The sequence below is a fragment of the Phoca vitulina genome, unplaced genomic scaffold, assembly GCF_004348235.1.
Source record: "Phoca vitulina isolate PV1807 unplaced genomic scaffold, GSC_HSeal_1.0 scaffold10, whole genome shotgun sequence".
In the NCBI taxonomy this organism is placed as follows: Eukaryota; Metazoa; Chordata; class Mammalia; order Carnivora; family Phocidae; genus Phoca; species Phoca vitulina.
Genome location: NW_022589713.1, coordinates 50,510,497 through 50,538,077, shown reverse-complemented (window position 1 = coordinate 50,538,077; position 27,581 = coordinate 50,510,497). Strand labels below are relative to the sequence as shown.

The 27,581-nt window shown below is 37.8% G+C and overlaps 1 protein-coding gene across 4 annotated transcripts in view; it reads right to left on the bottom strand.

The window, feature by feature from the left end:
- The window catches only part of FBXL2 (F-box and leucine rich repeat protein 2), a 140,237-nt gene that overhangs the window by 96,159 nt on the left and 16,497 nt on the right, over positions 1–27,581 (bottom strand). For 2 of the 4 annotated variants that reach the window (XM_032409075.1, XM_032409078.1), the window contains exons 2-3: positions 11,410–11,471; positions 11,177–11,270 (exon numbers count right to left, since the gene is read on the bottom strand). Coding sequence is in view for 1 of the 4 variants with exons in the window: in XM_032409074.1 (XP_032264965.1) it covers positions 11,410–11,471 (62 nt within the window). In the remaining 3 variants the exon portion in view is untranslated. The other 2 variants (XM_032409074.1, XM_032409076.1) reach the window with 2 other exon arrangements.

The following is a 27,581-nucleotide window of genomic DNA, read 5'->3' as shown; positions in this document are numbered from 1 at the left end:
TCAACCAGGAAATTAAAGAGGAATTAAAAAGATTCATGGAAACAAATGAAAATGAAAACACAACTGTTCAAAATCGTTGGGATGCAGCAAAGGTGGTCCTAAGAAGAAAGTACATAGCAGTACAAGCCTTTCTCAAGAAACAAGAAAGGTCTCAAATACACAACCTAACCCTACACCTAAAGGAGCTGGAGAAAGAACAGCAAATAAAGCCTAAACTGAGCAGAAGAGAAATAATAAAGATCAGAGCAGAAATCAATGAAATAGAAATCAAAAGAACAGTAGAACAGATCAACGAAACTAGGAGCTGGTTCTTTGAAAGAATTAATAAAATTGATAAACCCCTGGCCAGACTTATCAAAAAGAAAAGAGAAATGACCCAAGTAAATAAAATCACGAATGAAAGAGGAGAGATCACGACCAACACCAAAGAACAACAAACAATTATAAGAACATATTATGAGCAACTATATGCCAGCAAATCAGATGATCTGGAAGAAATGGATGCATTCCTGGAGATGTATACACTACCAAAACTGAACCAGTAAGGAATAGAAAACCTGAACAGACCCATAACCACTAAGGAAATTGAAGCAGTAATCAAAAATCTCCCAAAAAAACAAGAGCCCAGGGCCAGATGGGTTCCCAGGGGAATTCTACCCAACATTTAAAGAAGAATTAATACCTATTCTTCTGAAACTGTCCCAAAAAATAGAAATGGAAGGAAAACTTCCAAACTCATCTTATGAGACCAGCATTACCTTGATCCCAAAATCAGACAAAGACCCCATTAAAAAGGAGAATTACAGACCAATATCCCTGATTAACGTAGATGCAAAAATTCTCAACAAAATACTAACCAATAGGATCCTACAGTACATTAAAAGGATTATTCACCATGACCAAGTGGGATTTATTCTTGGGCTGCAAGACTGGTCCAACATCCGTAAATCAATCAATGTGATACAATGCATTAATAAAAGAAAGAACAAGAACCATATGATCCTCTCAAAAGATGCAGAAAAAGCATTTGACAAAGTACAGCATCCTTTCTTGATCAAAACTCTTCAGAGTGTAGGGATAGAGCCATCTATGAAATATCATAAAAGCCATCTATGAAAAACCCACAGCGAATACCATTCTAAATGGGGAAAAACTAAGAGCTTTTCCCCTAAGGTCAGGAATACAGCAGGGATGCCCACTATCACCACTGCTGTTCAACATAGTACTAGAAGTCCTAGCCACAGCAGTCAGACAACAAAAAGAAATAAAAGGCATCCAAATCGGCAAAGAAGAAGTCAAACTCTCACTCTTTGCAGATGATATGATACTTTATGTGGAAAACCCAAAAGACTCCACCCCAAAACTGCTAGAACTCATACAGGAATTCAGTCAAGTGGCAGGATATAAAATCAATGCACAGAAGTCAGTGGCATTCCTATACACCAACGACAAGACAGAAGAAAGAGAAATTACGGAGTTGATCCCATTTACAATTGCACCCAAAACCATAAGATACCTAGGAATAAATCTAACCAAAGAGGCAAAGAATCTGTACTCAGAAAACTATAGAATACTCATGAAAGAAACTGAGGAAGACACAAAGAAATGGAAAATATTCCACGCTCATGGATTGGAAGAACAAATATTGTGAAAATGTCAATGCTATGTAGAGCAATCTACACATTTAATGCAATCCCTATCAAAATACCATCCACTTTTTTCAAAGAAATGGAACAAATAATCCTAAAATTTGTATGGAACCAGAAAAGACCCCGAATAGCCAGAGGAATGTTGAAAAAGAAAAGCAAAGCTAACGGCATCACAGTTCCGGACTTCCAGCTCTATTACAAAGCTGTCATCATCAAGACAGTATGGTACTGGCACAAAAACAGACACCTAGATCAAGGGAACAGAATAGAGAGCCCAGAAATGGACCCTCAACTCTATGGTCAACTAATCTTCGACAAAGTAGGAAAGAATGTCCCATGGAGAAAAGACAGTCTCTTCAACAAATGGTGTTGGGAAAATTGGACAGCCACATGCAGAAGAATGAAACTGGACCATTTCCTTACACCACACACAAAAATAGACTCAAAATGGATGAAAGACCTAAATGTGAGACAGGAGTCCATCAAAATCCTAGAGGAGAACACAGGCAGCAACCTCTTCCACCTCAGCCGCAGCAACTTCTTCCTAGAAACATTGCCAAAGGCAAGGGAAACAAGGGCAAAAATGAACTACTGGGACTTCATCAAGATAAAAAGCTTTTGCACAGCAAAGGAAACAGTCAACAAAACCAAAAGACAACTGACAGAATGGGAGAAGATATTTGCAAATGACATATCAGATAAAGGGCTACCATCTAAAATCTATAAAGAACTTATCAAACTCAACACCCAAAGAACAAACAATCCAATCAAGAAATGGGCAGAAGACATGAACAGACATTTTTCCAAAGAAGATATCCAAATGGCTACCAGACACATGAAAAAGTGCTCAACATCGCTCGGCATCAGGGAAATACAAATCAAAACCTCAATGAGATACCATCTCACACCAGTCAGAATGGCCAAAATTAACAAGTCAGGAAACAACAGATGTTGGCGAGGATGTGGAGAAAGGTGAACCCTCCCACACTGTTGGTGGGAATGCAAGCTGGTGCAGCCACTCTGGAAAACAGTATGGAGGTTCCTCAAAAAGTTGAAAATAGAGCTACCCTATGACCCAGCAATTGCACTACTGGGTGTTTACCCCAAAGATACAAATGTAGTGATCCAGAGGGGTACGTGCACCCCAATGTTTATAGCAGCAATGTCCACACTAGCCAAACTATGGAAAGAGCCAAGATGTCCATCAACAGATGAATGGATAAAGAAGATGTAACACACACACACACACACACACACACACACACAGTGGAAAATTATGCAGCCATCAAAAAAACCGAAATCTTGCCATTTGCAATGACGTGGATGGAACTAGAGGATACTATGCTAAGCGAAGTAAGTCAATCAGAGAAAGACAAGTATATGATCTCACTATGAGGAGTTCTTAATCTCAGGAAACAAACTGGGGGTTGCTGGAGTGGTGGGGGGTGGGAGGGATGGGGTGACTGGGTGATGGACATTGGGGAGGGTATGTGCTATGGTGAGCGCTGTGAATTGTGTAAGACTGATGAATCACAGACCTGTACCTCTGAAACAAATAATACATTATATGCTAAAGAAAGAAGATAGTAGGAGGAAAAAATGAAGGGGGGGATATCAGAGGGGGAGACGAACCATGAGAGACTATGGACTCTGAGAAACAAACTGAGGGTTTTAGAGGGGAGGGGGGTGGGGGGATGGGTTAGCCTGGTGATGGGTATTAAGGAGGGCACGTATTGAATGGAGCACTGGGTGTTATACGCAAACAATGAATCATGGAACACTACATCAAAAACTAATGATGTAATGTATGATGACTAACATAACATAATAAAATAAAATTTAAAAAGAGACAAAAAATAGTAAGTGTTGGTGAGGATGTGGAGAAAAAGGAACCCTTATATATTGTTTGTGAGAATGTAAATTGGTGCAGCCACTGTGGAAAACAGTATGAAGGCTACTCAAAAAATTAAAAATGGAGCTACCATATGATCCAACAATTCCAGTTCTGGGTATTTATCTGAAGAAAATGAAAATGACTTGAAAAGATATATGTACCCGCATGTTTACTGCAGCATTACTTACAATAGCCAAGATATGGAAGCAAACCTAAGTTGCTTATAAATGAATGGATAAAGAAAATGTGGAGTATATATATAAAATGCAGTATTATTTAGCAATAAAAAAAGGAAAATCTTGCCATTTGCAACAACATGTATGGACTTAGAGGACATTATGGTAAATTAAATAAGTCACACAGAGAAAGATGAATACTGTACGATCTCACTCATATGTGAAATCCAAAACAAAAACTGAGCTCATAGATACAGAGAACAGATTTGTGGTTGCCAGGGGTGGGGGGCAAAGGGATAGGCAAAATGAGTGAGTGGGGTCAAAAGGTACAAACTCCAGTTAAGTCATGGGGATGTAACGTACAGCATGGTGACTATAGCTAATAATACTGCACTGAATATTTGAAAGTTGCTAAGCAAGTAGATCTTAAAAGTTCTTATCACAAGAAAAAAATTTCCGTAACTATATATGGTGATGGATGTTAACTAGACCTGTTGTGATGTTTGTTTTGCAATATACACAAATACTGAATCATTATACCGTACACCTGAAACTAACGTAATGTTACGTATCAAATACATATATAAATTATTTTAAAAGCTAGGTTTACTGTGTTATGGTACATAAAATCCAGGTCAAACGCCAGAAGTTACAAAATGCTTAAAGGAAATCTATAAGCACACTCAAGAGGGAGAGAACATAGCCTCAAACTCGGGGAAAGCCTTAGGCTGAACTAAGTGAAAGAGGGGTAAAGCAAAAGACAGACATTTTCAAGAAGCAGAACGAGCCCTGGAGAGAACAAATTAGAGAATGATACTTTCAGGGACTGGCGCTAATTCAGAACCACCAGAATTTACAAGGAAACTGGAAAAGAATGAGAGATGGGACAGAGTAAGAGTTAATAAGTACACATTTCTGGGAGAATAATTTAGGTCATAACAATTTAAATGGACTTTATGCTAAAAGTAATAGGAAAGGTTTGAGGCAGGAGAGAGGCAGAATTAGTAATATAAAGATAAGATAAAGAAATAACAAAATAGAAAAGTGTAATAATTACAGTGAATAAAATATGAGTTTTGATCATTAAAACCCCAAATTGCCCTCTTGTAAAGACTATTAAATTCAGGCACTATTTGGCAAATTGGATGGAGAAAAAAATACAAATACAGAAGATACAGTATATTAAGAACAAGAGGGAAAAAAACCCAATGGCAAATCAATAAGAAACAACCTAATAAGGCAAAACATATATTTCAAACAAAAGGAAATACATGTAATGATAAATAGATGCTCAACACTACCAAAATTCAGGGAAATTCAAATAAAGAATACAATGAAATGCTATTCTACTCTTAAGACATGTAGCAACACTAAATGTTAGAGTGACTCAACAGAGGCTCTTATTCATTGTATGAAGGTAAACTGATAAGACCACTTTGGAAAAACAATATTACTAAAATAAAGTTGATTATTTGTATAGCTTATGACCCCCAACAATCTCACTCCTAGGGAAACTTCTGTATATTTGTACCAAGAGACATCTATGAGGATATTCACAGCAGCACTGTTTTTATTAACAAAACACTGGAAACCCAAGTATTTATCAAAGAACAATCAATAAGGGGTGCCTGGATGGTTCAGTTGGTTAAGCATCTGCCTTCGGCTCAGGTCATGATCCTGGGATTGAGCCCCACATCGGGCTCCCTGCTCTGTGGGGAGCCTGCTTCTCCCTCTCTCCCTGCCCCTCCCCCCAACTTGTGCTCTCTCACGTGCTCTCTCTTAAATAAAACTCTTAAAAAAAAAAAAAAAAAAAGAACAATCAATAAGTGAATCTTGACACATTCACACAATAGAATGTTATACAGCAGTAAAATGAGTAATAGCCAAGCAAAGCAACATGGGTCACCTTAGTACCGTAATTTTGAGTGAAAACCGTGTCTCAGAAGATACACTTTTTTTTTTTTTACAAAGTTGATAAACAAGCAAAAGTAAACACTGTAACCATTTAGTCAAATATACTTAAGATAAAAAAAACTTTTAAAGAAAGGAATCATAAATACAAAGTTCTTGAAAAAGTAGGGAGGGGGAAAAGGCAATGCATGGATCAGTGATGAAATGTAGGATTAACCAAGAGTTGTGAGTAATCCAATTCTGTAATTCAATTTAAGTAAAAAAAAAAAAAAAAAAAAAAAAGCTGTAGTAATCATCCATACACCCTGGTATATACATCCCTGTATATGTGTCTTGCAAATATATCTATTAGTAAATTCTAAGAAATGGAATTTGTGAATATGTACATTTAGCATTTTGAAGATTTTCCCCCCAGTGGCCCCACAGAATGACTCGAGCAGTTTATATTCCCACCTCTAAAGTATCTTAGAGTGTCTGCCTTCTATCTCCTTACCAAAACCTAGTATTATCAACCTTTTGGGTTTTGCCAGTCAGGTAGGTAATATCTCAGTATTTTGATTTCTATTTAAATATGGGCCTGATTGAGTACTATACAAATTGGCCATTTGTATTTCTTCCTTTGTTCATACTTTCTTCAAGCTCTTTTAATAATAATCCACCTTATTACCTAATAATTTTTAAGAGGTTTTTATTTGTGCATTGAAGAATGTAGCCCCTGCTTATAATGTGCATTCTAATTGGTGAAATACCCACCACTGTGCTACCACTGTGCTCTCTGTATCTGTAGTATGGTATACATATCTGGATGTATTTTACTATTCATAGGGTCAAATTTACCAGTCTTTTTCTATTGTAACTTCTGAATTCACAGTTTTTAATTTAACAGGTCTCTAACATAACTTTCCAGGGATGAAGCTCTGGAAAAGAATGTATTAGTTCTACCATTCCTATCTGTGGAGCTTTACTGGTGTTTGATGCCACCTCAATGTAGGTTAAAAAAAAAAAAATCCAAAGGCATCAACAGACTTTTAATGTATAACTACAACCCCAACCTAGACAAAGGAAAATTTGCTTCTGCCAGGATTTGGACTTAGATGCCAACCCTAAAACAGTACATAATAGTATACAGAGGTAATGAAAAGGAAGGGCCTTTAAGCTTCTGCATCTGATTTCAACACACATTAATTCAGTCGTGTATTGCCTCATGCAAAGTGAAAAGCAATAAAAATGAACGAATGCAAAAATTCTTTAACGAGAAAGAAAAACCTGCTTAGTTGCTTAAACTTGAATTTGCAGTATGTACCCCCAAAAGAGCATCTTACCTGTTAGGCTGCCTTGGAATATACATAAGGCATCACAGACAGCAGGAGGTGGATGCAACAGTCCTTGAAAAAAACCCGTGGAATGTTGAAACCAACCAGCAGGCAAGAACACCACTCAATGCTGCCCCAACCAGGAATGAGCCCTTCACTGCACCGCTCCCCAAGGTCCCACAATTATACATAAGCACTGGGCTATAACTTAACGACTGCAACAAAAACTACAGTTATTTTCACTCATGGAATTGGTTTATGATTTTAAGAAAAGGAAAATTTGAAAATTTTTGCACTAGTCATTTTACAATTTTCCTTACCAAACTAGTAAAACTGCCAAATATATGTAATTGTGTAGTTGATTTCATTTGCTTAGAATTATTAGGCTCAGCTCTCCTGTTGAGGGTAATCAAACCTTCCCTTCATCAAGCCAACAAACACTACTAGTACTTAATTCTGTCATGTGTCCACATAAATTTTACAAGGAGAGAAAATGACCTAAATAATGATTTCAGTTTTTAAAAATGTGTCTAATAAGAGATTTCTTTCATTATTATTTATTACTAACAAGAGCTTTATCTTCTCTGAATGTTTTAAAATATTTACTGCATGTAGCACCCCCGATCTCATGTACGGTAGTTTACATGTGTTTTCATTTCATCATCAACATCTGAAAGCAACCATAATAGAAATAAAAACTTAAGGTCAAAAAGTTAATATTAAAATTTACAGTCTGAACTTTAGGCCAATACTCAATTCACATAAGATTTCTTTTCTTAAAAGAGGAATGGTTCCTTGCAAGAAACTACACTTTTTATAATACGAACTAATCACCAGTTGTCATACCACTACCACTAACCTGCCTAAGCCCTAGTAGTTGTCAGTTTAATATCATTTGGTAGTGTGCAATTTCCATTGAGACTGAATTTGTCCAGAGTGATGAAATGAAGCACTGGGTTACACTGACTTATTAACCAGGTTTTTTACTGAGATTATTAGCAGTAGCATATGCTGAGATCCATATCAGGACAGCTTGCTTTTATCAGTTGTTTGCATTAAAACTGACTACATTGTCACATAGCATTTAATAAGTAATTCAGGCATCTAAAATTGATATTAATTAACATTAAAAGCTAACATTTATTTAGCATTCATTAAATGCCAGGCCCTCTAAGAGCTAGCAACAACCCCATTCAGTAAGAACTATTATCATCTCCATTTTATAGATATAGGAAATTATGGCCCACAGAGTATTAAGTCACTTTAAGGTCACACAAATAGTAAATGGGGAGAGCTGAAATCTCAACCAACACTGGCTCCAAAAGTAATACAGAGAATAACAATGAGGACAAAATGTAAGGACAACCCAACTCACTAAGAGATATATAGATTTCAACAAATTGAAGATTCCCATTGTTATAATGTTATAAGCATTATATAACTGACTCCCCAGGAAGAGTAAAATTACAAGCTGTTGAATTGTGTGAGCCTAAAGGGTAGAGAGGAAGAACTGGAGTACCCTCAATTTATGAATGAAAGCTGGGTAGAAAAAGCAAAATTGTAAAAACTTATTAAGTAACAAAGTAAAGATGGGGTGATAGAAGGAATCTGGGAACAATATTGGGTAGTCTTAAAACTAGCAATAAGATGATCAGATGAAAAACCACCTCACAGATTTTTCTGAGTTGATTCAAAGTGATGTAAAAAGATGAAAAGAAACACATAATTCTAGGTTGTGCTTGTTAATGGTTCCAAAGCGGAAGCCAAAGCTGAGACTTTGCCCGATGTGATCAGTAATGGAAGCTAGTAGAGAATTTAACAGGGTGGTAACAGATGCAGTAAAAAACGGCAGACATGGGACACCTGGGTGGCTCAGTCGATTAAGCGGCTGCCTTCGGCTCGGGTCATGATCCCAGGATCCTGGGATCGAGTCCCATATCAGGTTCCTTCCTCGGCGGGGAGTCTGCTCCTCCCTCTGCCTGCCACTCCCCCTGCTTGTGCACCCTCTGACAAGTAATAAAAAAAAAAAATCTTAAAAAACAAAACAAAACAGCAGACACAAGATGTCCTGGCTGCAAGTAAATAAGATTATCATAAAGTCAAAGAATTCACCTCTATTGATGAAGTAAGATGGAGGATGAATAAGAATTTAACAAGAATAGGAAGTCTGCACTGTCACAAAGAAGTCTACAATATGAAGTAAAATGTAAGCCAAGGACAGACTGAAAGTATGAAGACATCATTTAAATGAGCAAAATAATCAAGACTTTAGCTCCATAAGGGATGATGAAGATGGCTACTTGGGTAAATTGGCTCAACCCCTTCTTCAAAATTTTGCTCAGAAAGGAGCAAAAGGACAGGAAAGATCTACTATTACTGAGAATGTAAAGTCTGAGAGTAAAATGGCAGAAATGATTTAAAGGCCAACAAACATTAAAATACCATGGTTGGTTAGAGTTAATTTTGAGACTCACGAGTCAGAGAAGACCTGTAGAGACAGTACTTTAAAATTTAAATTCCACTCACAGACTCCAAAATAAGAGCAGAAGTGGGAATACAAATCTATGAATAGACATGTTATGAACATTCGGTCTCAAATGGCAATTATTTTTTAAAATGGATCCCTGTATGAGCTTTGTGGCATGATTCAAAACCTGTAACTGCAGGATTCATAACAGCTGGGTCCATCATGGATCTTTAAAAGAACTAAAACTTCTAAAATAGCAGTTCAGAAATCACACTAGCACAGAAAGTGATATAATCCCTCCCCCTTTGTCAGCATATAGAAACTATTCCAAGGCTGAGAACAGTGTCAAAGCTAACCCTACCGAAGGCGAAAATATTAAGGTAGCAGCTTTGAGTCACAGATAGCAGTAGTACTCATGGGAAGAGTGGAGATTAATCACACCCCAGTGTTGAATGACTAATAATGGATCGGCCTGAAGCTGGTAGATTCTCCAGAGGAAGAAGGACATGTTCATATTACAGCTTGATGTCTGTGCTAGAAAGAGTTCAGACCAAGAATGAAACACTGCATAATTCCAGGGGACACCATGAACTTTGTCATCTGTTGTGGATGGCATCCCCTCCATTTGTGTAGTAACAGCCTGCCTATCCTAACCCAGCCATGCTGGTTCTAACAGCTCACTGTGCTTGATCAAGACCTCCCAGGTTTATACGAAAAACATATCATTCCCTTCTTGTTACTACTTTCTTAACTTTATAAGGGTCTAAAATGCCAAAGAATATTCTCTCTTATCCAAACAAGTATTTGTTTTATTGAAATAAAATATTATTGCTGTATTTTTCGTGATCCTGTCATGACATAATTTTCTTTTTTATTAACTGAGTAAAATGACTTTATGACAACAATATCAAACAACACCTGATGACTAATGGAACACCCTCTGAAGCCCCTCAAATGTGATCACTACCACAAAGAAGCTAAGGGAATGGAGTCATCTGGTCAATCACTTACTCTATGTCAGCATTTCCCAAAATTTTTTCCACAGAATATGGAATTAATATGGAATATTAAAAGAGTTCCATGGTCAGTAAGTTTGAAATGCCACGACTACCAGTCTGGGAGTATCATCATGTGTATTAGCCTATTAAGGCCCTGAGAAGTCATGCAGTAAAGAAATTGGTTTTGTTATCCCAGTGTTTCCCATACTTATTTGATCACAAAACTTGCTCTGTTTTGTGGAACATCAGTGATATGAGAAGACTTTGGGAAATGCCACTCAAAGATTACCACGTATACACGTATTAATTACTTGTAAACAATTAAAATAGAACATCCAAAACTAAAACAAGATTTCTTCGATGATTGCAGAGTACTAAAGGAAACTGCAGTGCCTTGGGATCAACAAACGTTGGTTGATAGTTTTATTTGTAAAATGACAATCAAAACACCATTTACTGTATATTCAGTGATGCCAGAAATACAGGACAAAAACTATGTTTTACAGTACTCACTGTCACTTAGCACATAATTCTCATAAGATGTACAAAAATATATCAATATTTGGACTGAGCATTTTAAGTGCTCCGTAAGAACATATAACCATACTTATTTTAAAACTTGTTTATCAGAAAACATCTAAATGTCTGTCTGGGACTTCAGGAGTTCACAACCTTAACAATAATCTCTCCTCATGTTATTGACTACATTGAGAATTATCTACTGATACCAAAACAATGGCACCTACTGAAGATTATTACAATACTTACCACATTACAAAAAGAATCCAGACCAATGCTATGTACATACTTAGTACATTCTGGATTAGACCAAGTAAAATTTAACAACAAGCTGAACAGCATTCTATAAAACAAAAACAAAAAGTCAGTTAGGCTAATTCTGTCTGTTTTTCTATGCTATGGACTCATAGTGAGAAAGAAGATTGTCTTGGAACTTGATGACTGAATCAAATCTGAGTTCATTAAAGTTTATCTACATTTACCTTAGGAGAAGTTCTTTGGGTAACTTTTTGTTAATAAGGCCTTCATCATTATTTGAGAAAACCTAAAAGAAAAAAAACAAGGACACTGTTAAAATGTTCGTCAACTAAAAAAAAAAGTTACATGATCATAACAGTGCCAATTAGTGTCCTACATACACGATACTAATTTCATGAAGCCACCGTCCTTCAATATTAATGGGTATAAAAGGAGTTTGTACCCCATCACCATTTCATAAAAATGTGACACAGCAATTTCTATGCCACATTGTATTAGAAGTTCTAGCCAAGGCTATTAGGCCAGAAAAATAAATAAAAGACATCCTGACTGGAAAGGAAGAAGTAAACAGCTTCTACTCACAGATGACTTAATCCTGTATATAGAAAATTCTAAGAAATCCATAAAAAAACCATTAGAAATAATGAACGAGTTTAGTGATACAATATACAAATATGCAATATATTTATATAAAAATAAATTGTATTTCTCTTCATTAGCAATGAACAACCTAAAAATGAAATTAAAACAATTTCACTTATGGGGCGCTTGGGTGGCTCAGTCAGTTGAACAACCAACTCTTGATTTCGGCTCATGTCATGAGCTTGGGGTCCTGGGATCAAGCTCTGTGTCAGGCTCCATGTGCAGCAGGAAGTCTGCTTGGAGATTCTCTCTCTCCCTCTCCCTCTGCCCCTCCCCCTAAATCTTTTTTAAAAATCTCAATTACAACAGCATCAAAAAGAATAAAATATTTAGGAATAAATGTAAAGAAATACAAGACTTATATATTGAAAACCCATACAAAAAACTCTGTTGAGAGAAATTAAAGAAAACAAATTGAAACACATCTCATGTTCACGAATTCGAAGATTTAAGAGTGTTAAGTTTAGCAACATTTCTCAAACTGGTTCATAGATTTAATGAAATCTCTATCAAAATCCCAGCTGTCCTTTTTTTTTTTTTAATTGAAAAGTTGAGGGGCACCTGGGTGGCTCAGTCAGTTAAGCTTCTGCCTTCGGCTCAGGTCAGGATCCCAGGGTCCTGAGATAGAGCCCCACATTGGGCTCCCTGCTCAGCAGGGAGCCTGCTTCTCCCTCTCCCTCTGCCTGCCACTCCCCCTGCTTGTGCTCTCTCTCTCTGTGTCAAATAAATAAAATCTTAAAAAAAAAAATAAATTGAAGAGTTGATCCTAAAACTCATATAGAAATGCAAGGGTCCCAAAAGAGCCAAAATAATCTTGAAAAGTTGGAGGACTCACACTTCCTGATTTTGAAACTTACTACAAAGCTACAGTGATTAAAACATCATGGTATTGGCATAGGCTAGAAATATAGATCAATGGAACAGAATAATTCAGAAATAAACCCTTATATTTACAAGCAATTGATTTTGGACAAGTGCACTAAGATCATTCAATGAGGGGAAAGAAATGTATTTCAACAACTGGTGTCAGGACAACTGGATGTCTACATGCAAAACAATAAAGTTGTATCCCTACCTCACATTATATTAAAAAATTAACTCAGTATGGATCAAAGACCTAAAAAAATATGAGTTAAAACTATATCCCTTAAAAGAAAAAATAAGCATTAATCTTGGTGATCTTGGATTACATAATGGTTCTGTAATATGACACCAAAAGTACAAGCAACCAAAGAAAAAATAAATTGGATTTCATCAAAATTAAAAACTTTTGTGTCATAGGATACCATCAAGAAAGTGAAAAGAAAATCCATAAAATAGGAAAAAATATTTGCAAATCACGTATCTGATAAGGGAATTATATCCAGAATATATAAAGAACTCTTACAATGCAACAAACAGAAAAATAAGCCAGTTAAAAAATGGGCATAAGATCTGAATAGACATTTCTGCAAAGAAGATATGCAAATGGCCAATAAGCACATAAAAATAAGTTCAACATAATTTGTCATTATGGAAGGGCAAATCAAAACCATAATGAGATACTTCACAGCCACAAGGATGGATAAAATAAAAAAGATAATAACAATGGCAAGATTGTGGAGAAACTGGAACCCTCATACACTGGAAAGTAAAATGTTGCAACCACTTTGGGAAATAGTCTAGTAGTTAAACATAGAGCTACCATATAAAACTAGCAATTCCAATCATCACTACCTATAAAAACAAGTGTCCAAACAAAAACTTGTACATGAATGTTCACAGCAGTATCCAAAAAAGTAAACACAATCCAAATGTTCATCACCTGATGAATGGATAATCAAAATGTGGTATATTCATACAATAGAAGATTATTCAGCAATAAAAAGGAATGGAGACTGATATATTACAACAGGAATGGGCCTTGAAAACACGCTACATAAAAGACAACACACATAAAAGGCCACACACTGTATGATTCCATTTACATTAAACATCCAGAAAAGACAAATCCGTGGAGAGAGAATTAAGGCTAGTGGTCACCTAAGACGAGAGAGTGACTGCTGATGTAGTTTCTTTTTAGAGTTATAAAAATGTTCTTGAATTAGTTGTGATGAAGATACAACTTGGTGAATATACTGAAACAAACTGGACTGTATATTTTAAATGGGTAAAATTCACAGTATGTGTGTAATATCTCTATCTATTTCTAGATTTTATTTTTAAGTAATCTCTACACCAAATGTGGGGCTGAAACTCACAACCCTGAGATCAAGAGTCACAGGCTCCACTGACTGAGCCAGCCAGGCACCCCTATAATCTCTCATTTTTAAAAATGGATTAAAAAACCCATATATACCAGGGGCACCTCGGTGGCTCAGTCGTTAAGCATCTGCCTTCAGCTTGGGCCATGATCCCAGGATCCTGTGATCGAGCCCTACATCGGGCTCCCTGCTCAGTGGGAAGCCTGCTTCTCCCCCTCCCACTCCCCCTTCTTGTGTTCCCTCTCTCACTGTGTCTCTCTCTGTCAAATAAATAAATCTTTAATAAACAAATAAATAAAAACAAATAAAAAACCCATATATACCGTAATCCATCAAAGCAAACTGCAAAAATGAAAAGAATGCTGTAAATAGTATCCTACATTCATTTTTAAAATACTTCCAATGATTAGTTTTAGTGGTGTACATATGAGTATAAGATTGCTGACAACACTGGCTTCATCTTTGGCCCTGCATCTTGTTCTCCCCTCTGGTGCAGAGATGGTGCCACTTTAGATAACTAGTAGACAGCCTGCTCTGGCACACAGGTGGCACCACTTTAGGTAACAAGTACAGATCCTCTAGTACACAAATGGCGTCACTAGAGATTACCCTGTGACCACACCACCATAGCTCTTGCACTAAAAAAGCTGTGGGTTGAGGTCCAAGCTGGGTGGAGAATGGGGGTGTAGTACCCTGGATCCTCCATCCACCTGCTGGCCCAATACCCTGTCAGCAAGTGACCCTGAATAAAACCCTGTATAGGGAGGGGGAGAAAGCTGGCGGAGGAGTAGGGGACCCTATTCCAACTGGTCCCCGGAATTGAGCTGGATATCTACCAGACCACTCTGAACACCCGTGAAATCAGTCTGAGATGTAAGAAGATAGATCTGGATCTCTACAAACAGAATATTGCAGGCGGTTGGTTTCGAGGTACGAAGCGGGGAGCCGTGACTCTGGTCAGATATCGGAGGATAAATGGCAGTGGGAGGGAGCCTGGCCATGGAGATCCTACATCGCCAGTGAGTGATAGCCTCCCATGCTGGGGACCAGACACAGACTCGCAGACCGGCAGCCGCGGGGAAAGGACTTTAGGGCAGCCCCTCAGATGGAAACCCGGAGCGGCGGGGCTGCGCATGCGAACTGGGGGCAGCTGGCGGTTTTAGAAGCACAAAGGGCAGAGAGCTGCCCCGACCTGGAGGCGAGGGCTGGGAGCACTGCTGAGGGGCGCACAGCCCAGGACGCTGCAGTTTATAGCAGCACAGACAGAAATGGAGATAGTGTGGCCTGGAGAGCTCACTGAAGAACAGACTGCGATCTCTCTGCTCTGAGGCAGAGGGTTGGAAATGGTCTCTTCTCCTCTGACTCTCAGAAGAGACGTGGAAAGCCACCAGGGAAAGCCGCCAGAGAACAAAAGCCCCAAAAAACCGGTTTCCACAGAGCCCATCCCCCGCCAAAGGGGGCAGCACAACTCTGCCCAAACAGGGTTGCCTGAGTAACAGGCGGCAGGCCCCTCCCCCAGAAGACAGCCTGGGAAAATAAGAGGCCAGCATCCCTAAGGTCCCTGGAAAACAGGTGCATCTTGCTTGCATTGTGGTCAATAATTTCGACTCTATACATTCCCTCACCCACCCTCAACAGAATGACTATAGGAGGAGGAACCCCCAAAATAGGAAAGACTCAGAGACTATGACTTCTGCCACAGATTTACAAATGGATTCAGATATAACCAAGATGTCAGAAATGGAATTCAGGCTAGCAACTGTGAAGACAACAGCTAGAACAGAGAAATCAATTAATGGCAACACAGAGTCTCTAAGGGCAGAAATGAAAGCTGAATTGGCAGAACTTAAAAATGCTATTAATGAGATCCAATCCAATCTAGATAATCTAACACCTAGGGTAAGCGAGGCAGAAGAATGAATTAGTGACCCAGAAGACCAATTAATAGATAAAAAGGGAAAAGAGGAGGCCACAGAAAAACAACTCAAAATCCCTGAAAATAGAATCAGAGAAATAAGTGACACCATGAAATGTTCCAATGTAGAATGACTGGAATCCCTGAGGGGAATCCCTGAGGAGGTGGAGAGGGAGAGAGGACTAGAAGATATATCTGAGCAAATCGTAGCTGAGAACTTCCCTAATCTGGGGAATGAAACAAACATTCGTGTCCTAGAGGCAGAGAGGACCCCTCCCACGGTCAAGGAAAACAGGCCAACACCCCGGCATGTAATAGTAAAACTCGCAAATCTTAGAACCAAGGAAACCATCTTAAGGGCAGTTAGGGGGGAAGAGATTCTTTACATACAGAGGGAGGAACATCAGAATAACGTCAGACCTATCTACAGAGACCTGGCAAGCCAGAAAGGCCTGGCAAGACATATTCAGGGTACTAAATGAGAAGAACATGCAGCCAAGAATACTTTATCCGGCAAGGCTTTCATTTAGAATGGATGGAGAGACGTAGAGCTTCCAAGACCGGCAGAAACTGAAAGAATATGTGACCACTAAGCTGGCCCTGCAAGAAATATTACAGGAAGTTCTATAAAAGGAGAAAGACCCCAAGAGTGATATAGAAAAGAAATAAACAAGGACAATCTATAAAAACAAGGTCTTCACAGGCAACATGATGACAATAAATTCATGTCTTTCAATAATCACTCTCAACGTGAATGGCCTAAATGCTCCCATAAAACGGCACAGGGTTGCAGATTGGATAAAAAGACAGGACCCACCCATAAGCTGTCTACAAGACTCATTTTGAACCTAAAGATACATCCGGACTGAAAGTGAAGGGATGGAGATCCATCTTCCATGCCAATGGACCTCAAAAGAAAGCTGGGGTAGCAATTCTTATATCAAACGAATTAGATTTTAGATTTTTAAAAATTATTTATTTATTTCAGACAGAGAGAGAGAGTGCACACAAGTGGGGGGGAGGGGCAGAGAGAGAAGCAGGCTCCTGGCTAAGCAGGGAGCCTGATGCGGGGCCCGATCCCAGGACCCTGGGGTCATGACCCGAGCTGAAGGCAGACGCCCAACCAACTGAGCCACCCAGGCGTCCCGACAAATTAGATTTTAAACTGAAGACTGTAGTTACACAGAAGGACACTATATCATTCTTAAAGGGTCTATCCAACAAGAAGATCTAACAATTGTAAATATCTACGCCCCAACTGTTAACCAAAATAAAGAGTCATATTGATAACAATACGTTAATTGTAGGAGACCTCAATACTCCACTCTCAGCAATGGACAGATCATCTAAGCAGAAAATCAACAAAGAAACAAGAGCTTTGAATGATACACTGGACCAGATGGACCTCATAGATATATACAGAACATTCCACCCTAAAACAACAGAATACTCATTCTTCTCGACGGCACATGGAACCTTCTCCAGAATGGACCACATACTGGGTCACAAATCAGGTTTCAACCGATACCAAAAGATTGAGATTATTCCCTGCATATTCTCAGACCATAATGCTTTAAAACGAACTCAATCACAAGAAAAAATTTGGAAGAAATTCAAACACTTGGAAGCTAAAGACCACTCTGCTCAAGAATGTTTGGGTCAACCAGGAAATCAAAGAAGAACTTAAACAATTCATGGAAATCAATGAGAACAAAAACACATCGGTCCAAAACCTATGGGATACTGCAAAGGCGGTCCTAAGGGGGAAATACATAGCCATCCAGGCCTCACTCAAAAAAAAACAGAAAAATCCTGAATTCACCAACTAACTTTACACTTTAAAGGACTACAGATAAAGCAACAAACGATGCCTAAGCCATGCATTAGAAGAGAAATAATTAAGATTAGAACAGAGATCAATGAATTAGAAACCAGAATCACAGTAGATCAGATCAACGAAACTAGAAGCTGGTTCTTTAAAAGAATTAATAAGATCGATAAACCACTGACCAGACTTATCCAAAAGAAAAGAGAAAGGGCCCAAATTAATAAAATTATGAGTGAAAGGGGAGAGATCACGACTAACACCAAGGAAATAGAAACAATTATTAGAAATTATTATCAACAACTATATGCCAATAAACTGAGCAATCTGGATGAAATGGAGGCCTTCCTGGAAACCTATAAGCTGCCAAGACTGAAACAGGAAGAAATTGACAACCTGAATAGGCCAATAACCAGTAACGAGATTGAAGCAGTGATCAAAAACCTCTCAAAAATCAAGAGTCCAGGGCCTGATGGATTCCCTGGGGAATTCTACCAAACATTCAAAGAAGAAATAATACCTATTCTCCTGAAGCTGTTTCAAAAAATAGAAACAGAAGGAAAACTTCCAGACTCATTCTATAAGGCCAGCATTACTTTAATCCCCAAACCAGGCAAAGACCCCATCAAAAAGGAGAATTTCAGACCGATATCCCTGATGAATATGGATTCCAAAATCCTCAACAAAATCCTAGCTAATAGGATCCAACAATACATTAAAAGGATCATCCACCATGACCAAGTGGGATTTATCCCCGGGATGCAAGGGTGGTTCAACATTCGCAAATCAATCAGTGTGATAGAACACATTAATAAGAGGAGAGAGAAGAACCATATGGTCCTCTCAGTTGATGCAGAAAAAGCATTTGATAAAATACAACATCCTTTCCTGATTAAAACTCTTCAGAGTATAGGGATAGAGGGAACATTCCTCAAGTTCATAAAACCCATCTATGAAAAACCCACAGTGAATATCATCCTCAATGGGGAAAAGCTGAGAGCCTTTCCCTTAAGATCAGGAACACGTCAAGGATGCCCACTCTTGCCACTATTGTTCAACATAGTACTAGAAGTCCTAGCAACAGCAGTCAGACAACAAAAAGAAATAAAAGGTATTCAAATTGGCAAAAAAGAAGTCAAACTCTCTCTTTTCACAGACAACATGATACGTTATGTGGAAAACCCGAAAGACTCCACCCCGAAATTACTAGAACTCATACAGCAATTCAGTAATGTGGCAGGATACAAAATCAATGCACAGAAATCAGTTGCTTTCTTATACACTAACAACGCAACTGTAGAAGGAGAAATTAGAGAAACGATTCCATTTACAATAGCACCAAAAACCATAAGATACCTCGGAATAAACCTAACCAAAGACGTAGAGGATCTATACTCTAGGAACTACAGAACACTCATGAAAGAAATTGAAGAAGACACAAAAAGATGGAAAAACATTCCATGCTCATGGATTGGAAGAATAAACATTGTTTAAATGTCTATGCTACCCAGAGCAATCTATACCTTCAATCCCATCCCGATCAAAATTCCAATGACATTTTTCAAAGTGCTGTAACAAACAATCCTAAAATGTGTATGGAATCAGAAAAGACCCCAAATCGCCAAGGAAATGCTGAAAAAGAAAAACAAAGGTGGGGGCATCACGTTGCCTGATTTCAAGCTGTATTACAGAGTAGTTATAGTAGTGATCACCAAGACAGCATGCTACTGGCACAAAAACAGACATGTAGACCAATGGAACAGAATAGAGAGCCCACATATGGACCCTCAACTCTATGGTCAAATAATCTTTGACAAAGCAGGAAAAAATATGCAATGGAAAAAGACAGTCTCTTTGATAAATGGTCCTGGGAAAATTGGATAGCCACATGCAGTAGAATGAAACTCGACCATTCTCTAACACCATACACAAAGATAAACTCAAAACAGATGAAAGACCTCAGTGTGAGACAGGAATCCATCAAAACCTCTTTGACATCGGCCACAGCAACTTCTTTCAAGATACATCTCCAAAGGCTAATGAAAGAAAAGCAAAAATGAACTTTTGGGACTTCATCAAGATAAAAAGCTTCTGCACAGCAAAGGAAACAGTCAACAAAACAAAGAGGCAACCCACAGGATGGGAGAAGATATTTGCAAATGACACTACAGATAAAGGGCTGGTATCCAAGATCTATAAAGAACTCCTCAAACTCAACAGCCAAAAAACAAATAATCAAGTCAAAAAATGGGCAGAAGACATGAACAGACACTTCTCTGAAGAAGACATACAAATGGCTAACAGACACATGAAAAAATGTTCATCATCATTAGCCACCAGGGAAATTCAAATCAAAACCACATTGAGATACCACCTCACACCGGTTAGAATGGCAAAAATTGACAAGGCAAGAAACAACAAATGTTGGAGGTTGTGGAGAAAGGGGAACCCTCTTACACTGTTGGTGGGAATGCAAGTTGGTACAGCCACTTTGGAAAACAGTGTGGAGGTGCCTCAAAAAATTAAAAATAGAGATACCCTTTGACCCAGCAATTGCACTACTGGGCATTTACCCCAAAGATACAGATGTAGTGAAAAGAAGGGCCCTATGCACCCCAGTGTTCATAGCAGCAATGTCTGCAATAGCCAAACTGTGGAAAGAGCCAAGATGCCCTTCAACAGATGAATGGATAAAGAAGATGTGGTCCATATATACAATGGAATATTACTCAGCCATCAGAAAGGATGAATACCCAACTTTTACATCAACATGGATGGGACTGGAGGAGATTATGCTAAGTGAAATAAGTCAATCAGAGAAAGTCAATTATCATATGGTTTCACTCACTTGTGGAACATAAGGAATAGCATGGAAAACATTAGGAGAAGGAAGGGAAAAATGAACGGGGGGAAATGGGAAGGAGAGATGAACCATGAGAGACTATGGACTCTGAGAAACAATCTGAGGGTTTTAGAGGGGAGGGGGGTAGGGGAAGGGGTTAGCCCGGTGGTGGGTATTAAGGAGGGCACGTACTGCATGGAGCACTGGGTATTATACGAAAACAATGAATCGTGGATCACTACATCAAAAACTAATGATGTAATGTATGGTGACTAACATAACATAATTAAATTAAAAAAAAAAACAAACCTCTGTATAAATGGTATGGAGTAGCTTGCTTCATTTTTCAGTATTAAAGTGCCTTCTTAACCTGGAGGATACATTCCTGACCCTCCTCCACCTTCTAACAGTGAGATACTAACATTAAGTGCCTGTTGTATTCCAAGCTCCATTAAGCACAGTGTTCATTGGATAATTTACTTTTTTTCTAGTTCCTTGAAATGTAAAGTTAGGTTATTGATTTGGGATTTTTAAAAAGATTTTATTTATTTGAGAGGGAGAATGAGAAAGAGGGCATAGGCTGTAGGGAGGGGCAGAGGGAGAGGAAGAAGCAGACTCCCTGCTGAGCAGGGAGCCCAACTCAGGGCCTGATCCCAGGACCCCAAGATCATGACCCAAGTCAAAGGCAGACGCTAAACCGACTGAGCCACCCAGGCACCACAGATCTTTCTTCTTTTTAAAGATTTTTATTTCAGAGAGAGAGCACAAGCAGGGGGAGCAGGAGAGGGAGAAGCAGGCTTCCCACTGAGCAGGGAGCCTGTTGTGGGGCTAGATCCCAGGACCCTGGGTTCACGACCTGAGCTGAAGGCAGACACTTAACCGACTGAGCCACCCAGAAATGCAACAGTGCATTTCTCTCTGATCACTACTTTCACCGCATCCCATGAGTTTTGATATGTTGTTTTCAATGCCATTTGCCTCAAATTATTTTCTAATATCCTTTTTATTTCTTCTTTCACCCACTGGTGAAGAGTGTGCTGTTTAATTTCCATATATTTGTGAAATTTCTAGTTTTCCTTCAGTTTTTATCTCTAGCTTCATTCTACTGTGGTAAGAGAAGGTACTTTATGTGAAGTCAATCTTTTGAAATTTATTAAACTATTTTTCTGGCCTAACATAAGGTCTACCCTGAAGAACAGGATAGGTTTCATAGGAATAAGTTCCATGTTCACTTGAGAAGAATACAAATTCTGCTATTGTTCAGTGGAGTGTTCTATATATCTCCAGTAGGTCTATTTGCTTATTGATCTGCTAACTGCCATGTCACTGAAAGTATGGGATTGAGGTCTCCAATTGGTGTTGAGGGTGGTGGTGGTGAGTGACACCATGACAGTCTTCACATACCTCAATAGCTGTGAGAAGGATGGACTTATTTTCTGTTATTATAAAGACCAGTGAATCAAAGCTACAAGACCGCAACTCAACATAGGGAGGAACTGTGTAGCAATTAGAATAGCCCATATAGAATGTTTTACTTTCAAGTAGTGATGCTCTATCCACAGTGCTGCTACAGAGATCACAGAACCAGGAATGTTGAAAAAAGAAATCACTTCTTTCAGTGAGAAGTTTGAATAGAAAACCTCTAATAACCAAATCTAATTTACCGAATCTACCATCCAGGTTCTACCATGTACTTCTCTGTTACCTTGGGTATGTCCATTTAATTTTTCTATGCCATGATTTCTTCTTTTGTAAAATGGGGATAATGAGTAACCCTGCCACAAGGGTTGTTGTGAGTTAAAGGAGTTTATATATGTAAAATGCCTAGAATAGTCTTGGCAAATAGTGAGTACTCAACAAATAATAGTTATGATGATGGTTGTGAAATCTCCAACTATTATTGTAGAAATGTCTATTTCATCCTTCATTCTGTCAGTCTGCTGTATATATTTTGGGGCTCTATTGTTTGGTGCATATATGTTTATAATTATTGTAACTTCTTGCGAAATTGACCATTTATCAAAATATAAGAGACCATCTTTGTTTATTGTTTTTAAATCAGAAGTCTATTTTGTATGACATCAGTACTATTTGTATAGAAAATCTTTTCCCATCTTTTTACTTTCAGCCAATTTATCTTTGGTCTAACAAGAGTTTCTTGTGGACAGCACATAATTGGATCATGGGTTTTTGGGTTTTTAATCCATTCTGCCAGTCTGCATTTATTTGGTAGGCTTAATAATTTCACATTTAAAATGATTACTAACAAGGACTTACTTTTGCCATTTTGCTATTCTTGTATACTGAAGTGTATCATTAGATAAATGTCAATTAGGTCAAACTGGCTGGTAGTGATGTTCAAATCTTTTATATCCTTACTGATTATTTTTGATCTACAAATTCTATCAATTAGTAAGAGGTGTTGCTATTTAAAACTATGATTGTAGATTTGTTTCTTTCTCCCTTTGGTTCTCTTGAGCTTTGTTTCATGTATTTTGAAGCTTTGTAGTTAGATACATATACATTTAAGATTATTTATTTTTAATAAATTAACCCTTAAAGCATTATGAAATATCCTCTTTCTTTCTAGAAATTATCCTTGTGCCAAAATCTACTTTGACTGTTATTAATATAGCAACAACCAGCTTACTTCTGATTTTTGCATCTTTTTCATCCTTTTACTTGTAATCTTTGGCCTTATATATGTGTGTGTATATATATTTGTATTTTCAAATATACATTGTTTCCATTTTTTTATTTCTAAAAACATTTTTTAGTATAGCTGACACACAATGTTACATTAGTCTTAGGTGTACAACAAAGTGATTCAATTTATCTATACACTATGCTTTGCTACCACAAGTGAAGCTACCACCTGTCACCATGCAATGCTATTACAGTAACAGTGACTACAAGGGTACCTGGTTGGTGCAGTTAATTAAGCATCTGACTCTTGGTTTCGGCTCAGGTCATGATCTCAGGGTCGTGAGATCAAGCCCCGTGTCAGGCTCCCTGCTCAGCAGGGAGTGTGCTTGGTTTCTCTCTCTCTGCTCCTCCACCCCCCTGCCCCCAGCTCTCTCTCCCTTTCTAATAAATAAATAAATCTTTAAAAAAAAAAATATCAGTGGGGCGCCTTGGTGGCTCAGTCAGTTAAGTGTCTGCCTTCGGCTCTGGTCATGATCCCAGGGTCCTGGGATCCAGCCCCGCATCGGGCTCCCTGCTCAGCAGGGAGCCTGCTTCTCCCTCTCCCTCTGCCTGGCCTGCCTACTTGTGATCTCTCTCTCGCTGTCAAATAAATAAATAAAATCTTAAAAAAAAAAAATACCAGTGACTACATTCCCTATGCTGTGCTGTTGTGGCCATTTTAGTATATAACATTCCTGGGTATACAAAAAAATCTTCTAGATTATCACTATAATCAGATTCAAATTTTTACATTTGTTGTGAAAAATGTGTTACATAGCTCTTTAAAGCAACCAAACAGTATGTCTTAGTGTTCAATTTATTTACTTCTTTAATATTTTTTCATTTTTTGTTATTATTTAATTCCAGTATATTTAACATATAGTGTTATATTAGTTTCAGGTATACAATACAGTGATTCACCAATTCTTTTTCAAAGAGAGAGTGAGTGAGTGAATGAGTGGAGTGGGGACGGGGAGAGGGAGAGAGAGAATCTTAAGCTGGCTCCATGCTGGGGCTCAATCTCATGACCCTGAGATAACGATCTGAGCCAAAATTAAGAGTTAGACACTTAACTGATTGAGCCACACAGGAGCCCCTGATTCAACAATTCTATATATCATTACTCAGTGCTCATGATCAGTGTACTCTTAATCCCCTACACCTATTTCACCCATTCCCCCCACTCACCTCTCATCTGATATGCTTTATTTTAAATGACTACCCTCAAAGTTATTATTTTTTTTTCAATAAGAACATTTTTTACATGAAGCATACTTCAGAATACTTGGTTCTAAAAAATATATATAAAACATTCCACCCCCAAAAAGAGAATACACATCTTCCTCAAGTACAAACAGAAGAATCCTGGTTGAATAACATAAAAGAGACAAAATAAATATTACAAATTTAAGAAAAGTGAAATCATACCAAGTATATTCTCCAACCACAATGGTACAAAAATACAGAATAAACAATAAACTATAGAATAAAACAAAGCTGGAAAACCCGTAGTGCAAATACTAAATACTTAATATGTAAATATTAAATACCACACTACTGCATAAGCAATGGGCCAAATAAAAATGAAATGGTAAATCAAAATATGTCTCAAAACAAAAGAAAAAGAAAACAGTATTTCAAAACCTATGGGATGCAGCAAAAGCAGATGTTAGAGTGAAATTTATGCTATAAATGCTTGTATTAAAAAAAAAAGATCCATAACTTAACATTACACCACAAGGACCCAGAAAAAGAAGAAACTTAGCTGAATTTTAGTAGATGAAGGAAACAACAAAGAAAAATCAGAAATAAAATAGAGACCAGAAAAACAATAACATAACATTGAAAGTAATGACAAGTTTTCAAAAAAATAAAAATTGGCAATGCTTTAACCACATAACCAAAAAAAAAAAAGAAGGAGAAAGAGAAAGAAGACTCAATAACCAAACGAGAAGGGGAAGAGAAAATAATACAACAGATAACTCCAGAAATACATAGTGTGAAAACATTACTATAAATAATTATATACTAACAAATTAGATAACTTGGAAAAAAATCAGATAATTTCTAAAAATGCACAAGTTACCACAACTGAATCATGAATCTTGAATCCAAGAAATAGGAAATCTAATTCTTAGACCAATAACAAGAATGAAAGTTGAATTAGGAATCAAAAATCCCCCAGGACAGAGGCACCTGGGTATCTCAGTTGGTTAAGCATCTGCTTTCAGCTCAGGTCATGATCCCAGGGTCCTGGGATCAAGCCCTGCAGCAGGCTCCCCGCTCTCCCTCTGCCCTTCTTCCTGCTCATGCACATGCTCTCTCTCTCAAATAAATAAAATCTTAAAAAAAAAAAAAAAAAAAAGGCCAAGACCAGATGGCTTCATTGGTGGATTATACCAAACATTTTTTAAAAATTAATGACAATATTACAAATCTTATTAAAACCCTACAAATAAGGGAAGAGAGGGAACACAGTCAAAGTCATTCCATGAGGCCAGTACCACCCTGACACCCAAAACAGGATAAAAACAATACAAAAACAAAAAAGTCCAGTTTGTCCTATATAAGTATTGCTACTCTGGCTTTCTTTTGACATCCATGTACGTCATAAATGTTTCTCTACCCCCTCACTTTCAATCTGCAGGTATCTTTAGGTCTAAAATGAGTCTCTTGTAGGTAGCATACAGATGGGTCTTTTTTTTTCCTTAATCCATCTGACACCTTATGTTTTTTGACTGAAGCATTTAGTCCATTTACATTCAAAGTAATTAGTGATAGATATGTATTTATTACCATTTTATTACTTGTTTTGTTGTTGTTTCTGAAGATTTTCTCTGATCCTTGTCTTTGTCACTTTTGGTTTCTCCTTTGCACTCAGAGTCCCCTTTAACATTTCTTGCAGGGCTGGTTTATTGGTCATGAACTCCTTTAGTTTTTGTTTGGGAAACCCTCTCTCTCTCCTTCTATTCTGAAAGATAGCCTTGCTGAATAGAGTATTCTTGGCTGCAGATTTTCCCCATTCAGCACTTTGAATATATCATGCCACTCTCTTCTGGCTTGCCAAGTTTCTGTTGAGAAATCTCCAGCTAGTCTTATGGATTTTCCCTTGTAAGTTAAGGACTTTTCTCTTGCTGCTTTTAAGGTTTTCTTTTATCACTATATTTTGCAAATTTAATTACAATAGGTCTTGTTCAACACCAAGGCACCAACACCTGCTTTTCTTGATTTCGGTGGGAGTTCTCTTTGCCTCATGGATCTGGATGTCTGTTTCCTTCCTCATATTAGGGAAGTTTTCTGCTATTATTTCTTGAAATAAATTTTCTGTCCCCCTTTTGTCTTTCTTCCTCTGGGAATCCTTTTCTTTTTAAATTTTTTTTTAAGTAATCTCTACACCCAACATGGGGCTTGAACGCACAACCCCAAGATCAAGAGGTGCACGCTTCACTGAATGGGACAAATCTGGGACTCCTATAATATGAATGTTATTACATTTGATGGAGTCACTGAGTTCCCTAAGTCTACTCTTGTGTTGTTTAATTCTTTCTTTTGTTCAGCTTCATTATTTTCCATTATTTTGTCTTCTAGGTCAATAATTCATTCCTCTGCTTCTTCCAGCCTGCTGTACATTGCAACAAGCCTGTTTCCAATCTCATTTATTGCATTCTTCATCTCGGATTCTTTGTTAACTCCTTTATCTCTGTGGAAAAGGTCTCACTGTCTTCTATTCTTTTCTCAAGCCCTGTGAGTATCCTTATGATTATTGCTTTAAATTCTCCATCAGGCATGTTACTTATATCAGTTTTGCTTATTTCTCTGGCTATGGCCTTATCTTTTTCTTTCCTTAGGGATAAATTCCTCCATCTTGGTATTTTGTATAAGTCTCTGCCTTTTTCTGTATGTTAGATGAGTCCATTATGTCTTCTCCTCCTGAAAGTAATGGCCTTACAAAGAGGTCATATAGTGTTCAGGGCGTGGCACTTCAGGGAGTATCTACTGTTGTGTTTTGGCTGCTCTATCCTTCAGGCCAGTTGTCTGCAGAGGCTCTTCTTGTCTGCTATGGGCAGTATTTGCTCCCTGGTCTGAATGTGGTAAGCTTTAACAGGTAGGGGAATGGTGAAATAAATAAATAAATATATATATATATTTACAGTGAATGATAACTACACTTATTCGGAGAGCTTTTGTAATATATGTAATTGTCAAATTACTATATTTTACACCTGAAACTAATATTTGTTTAA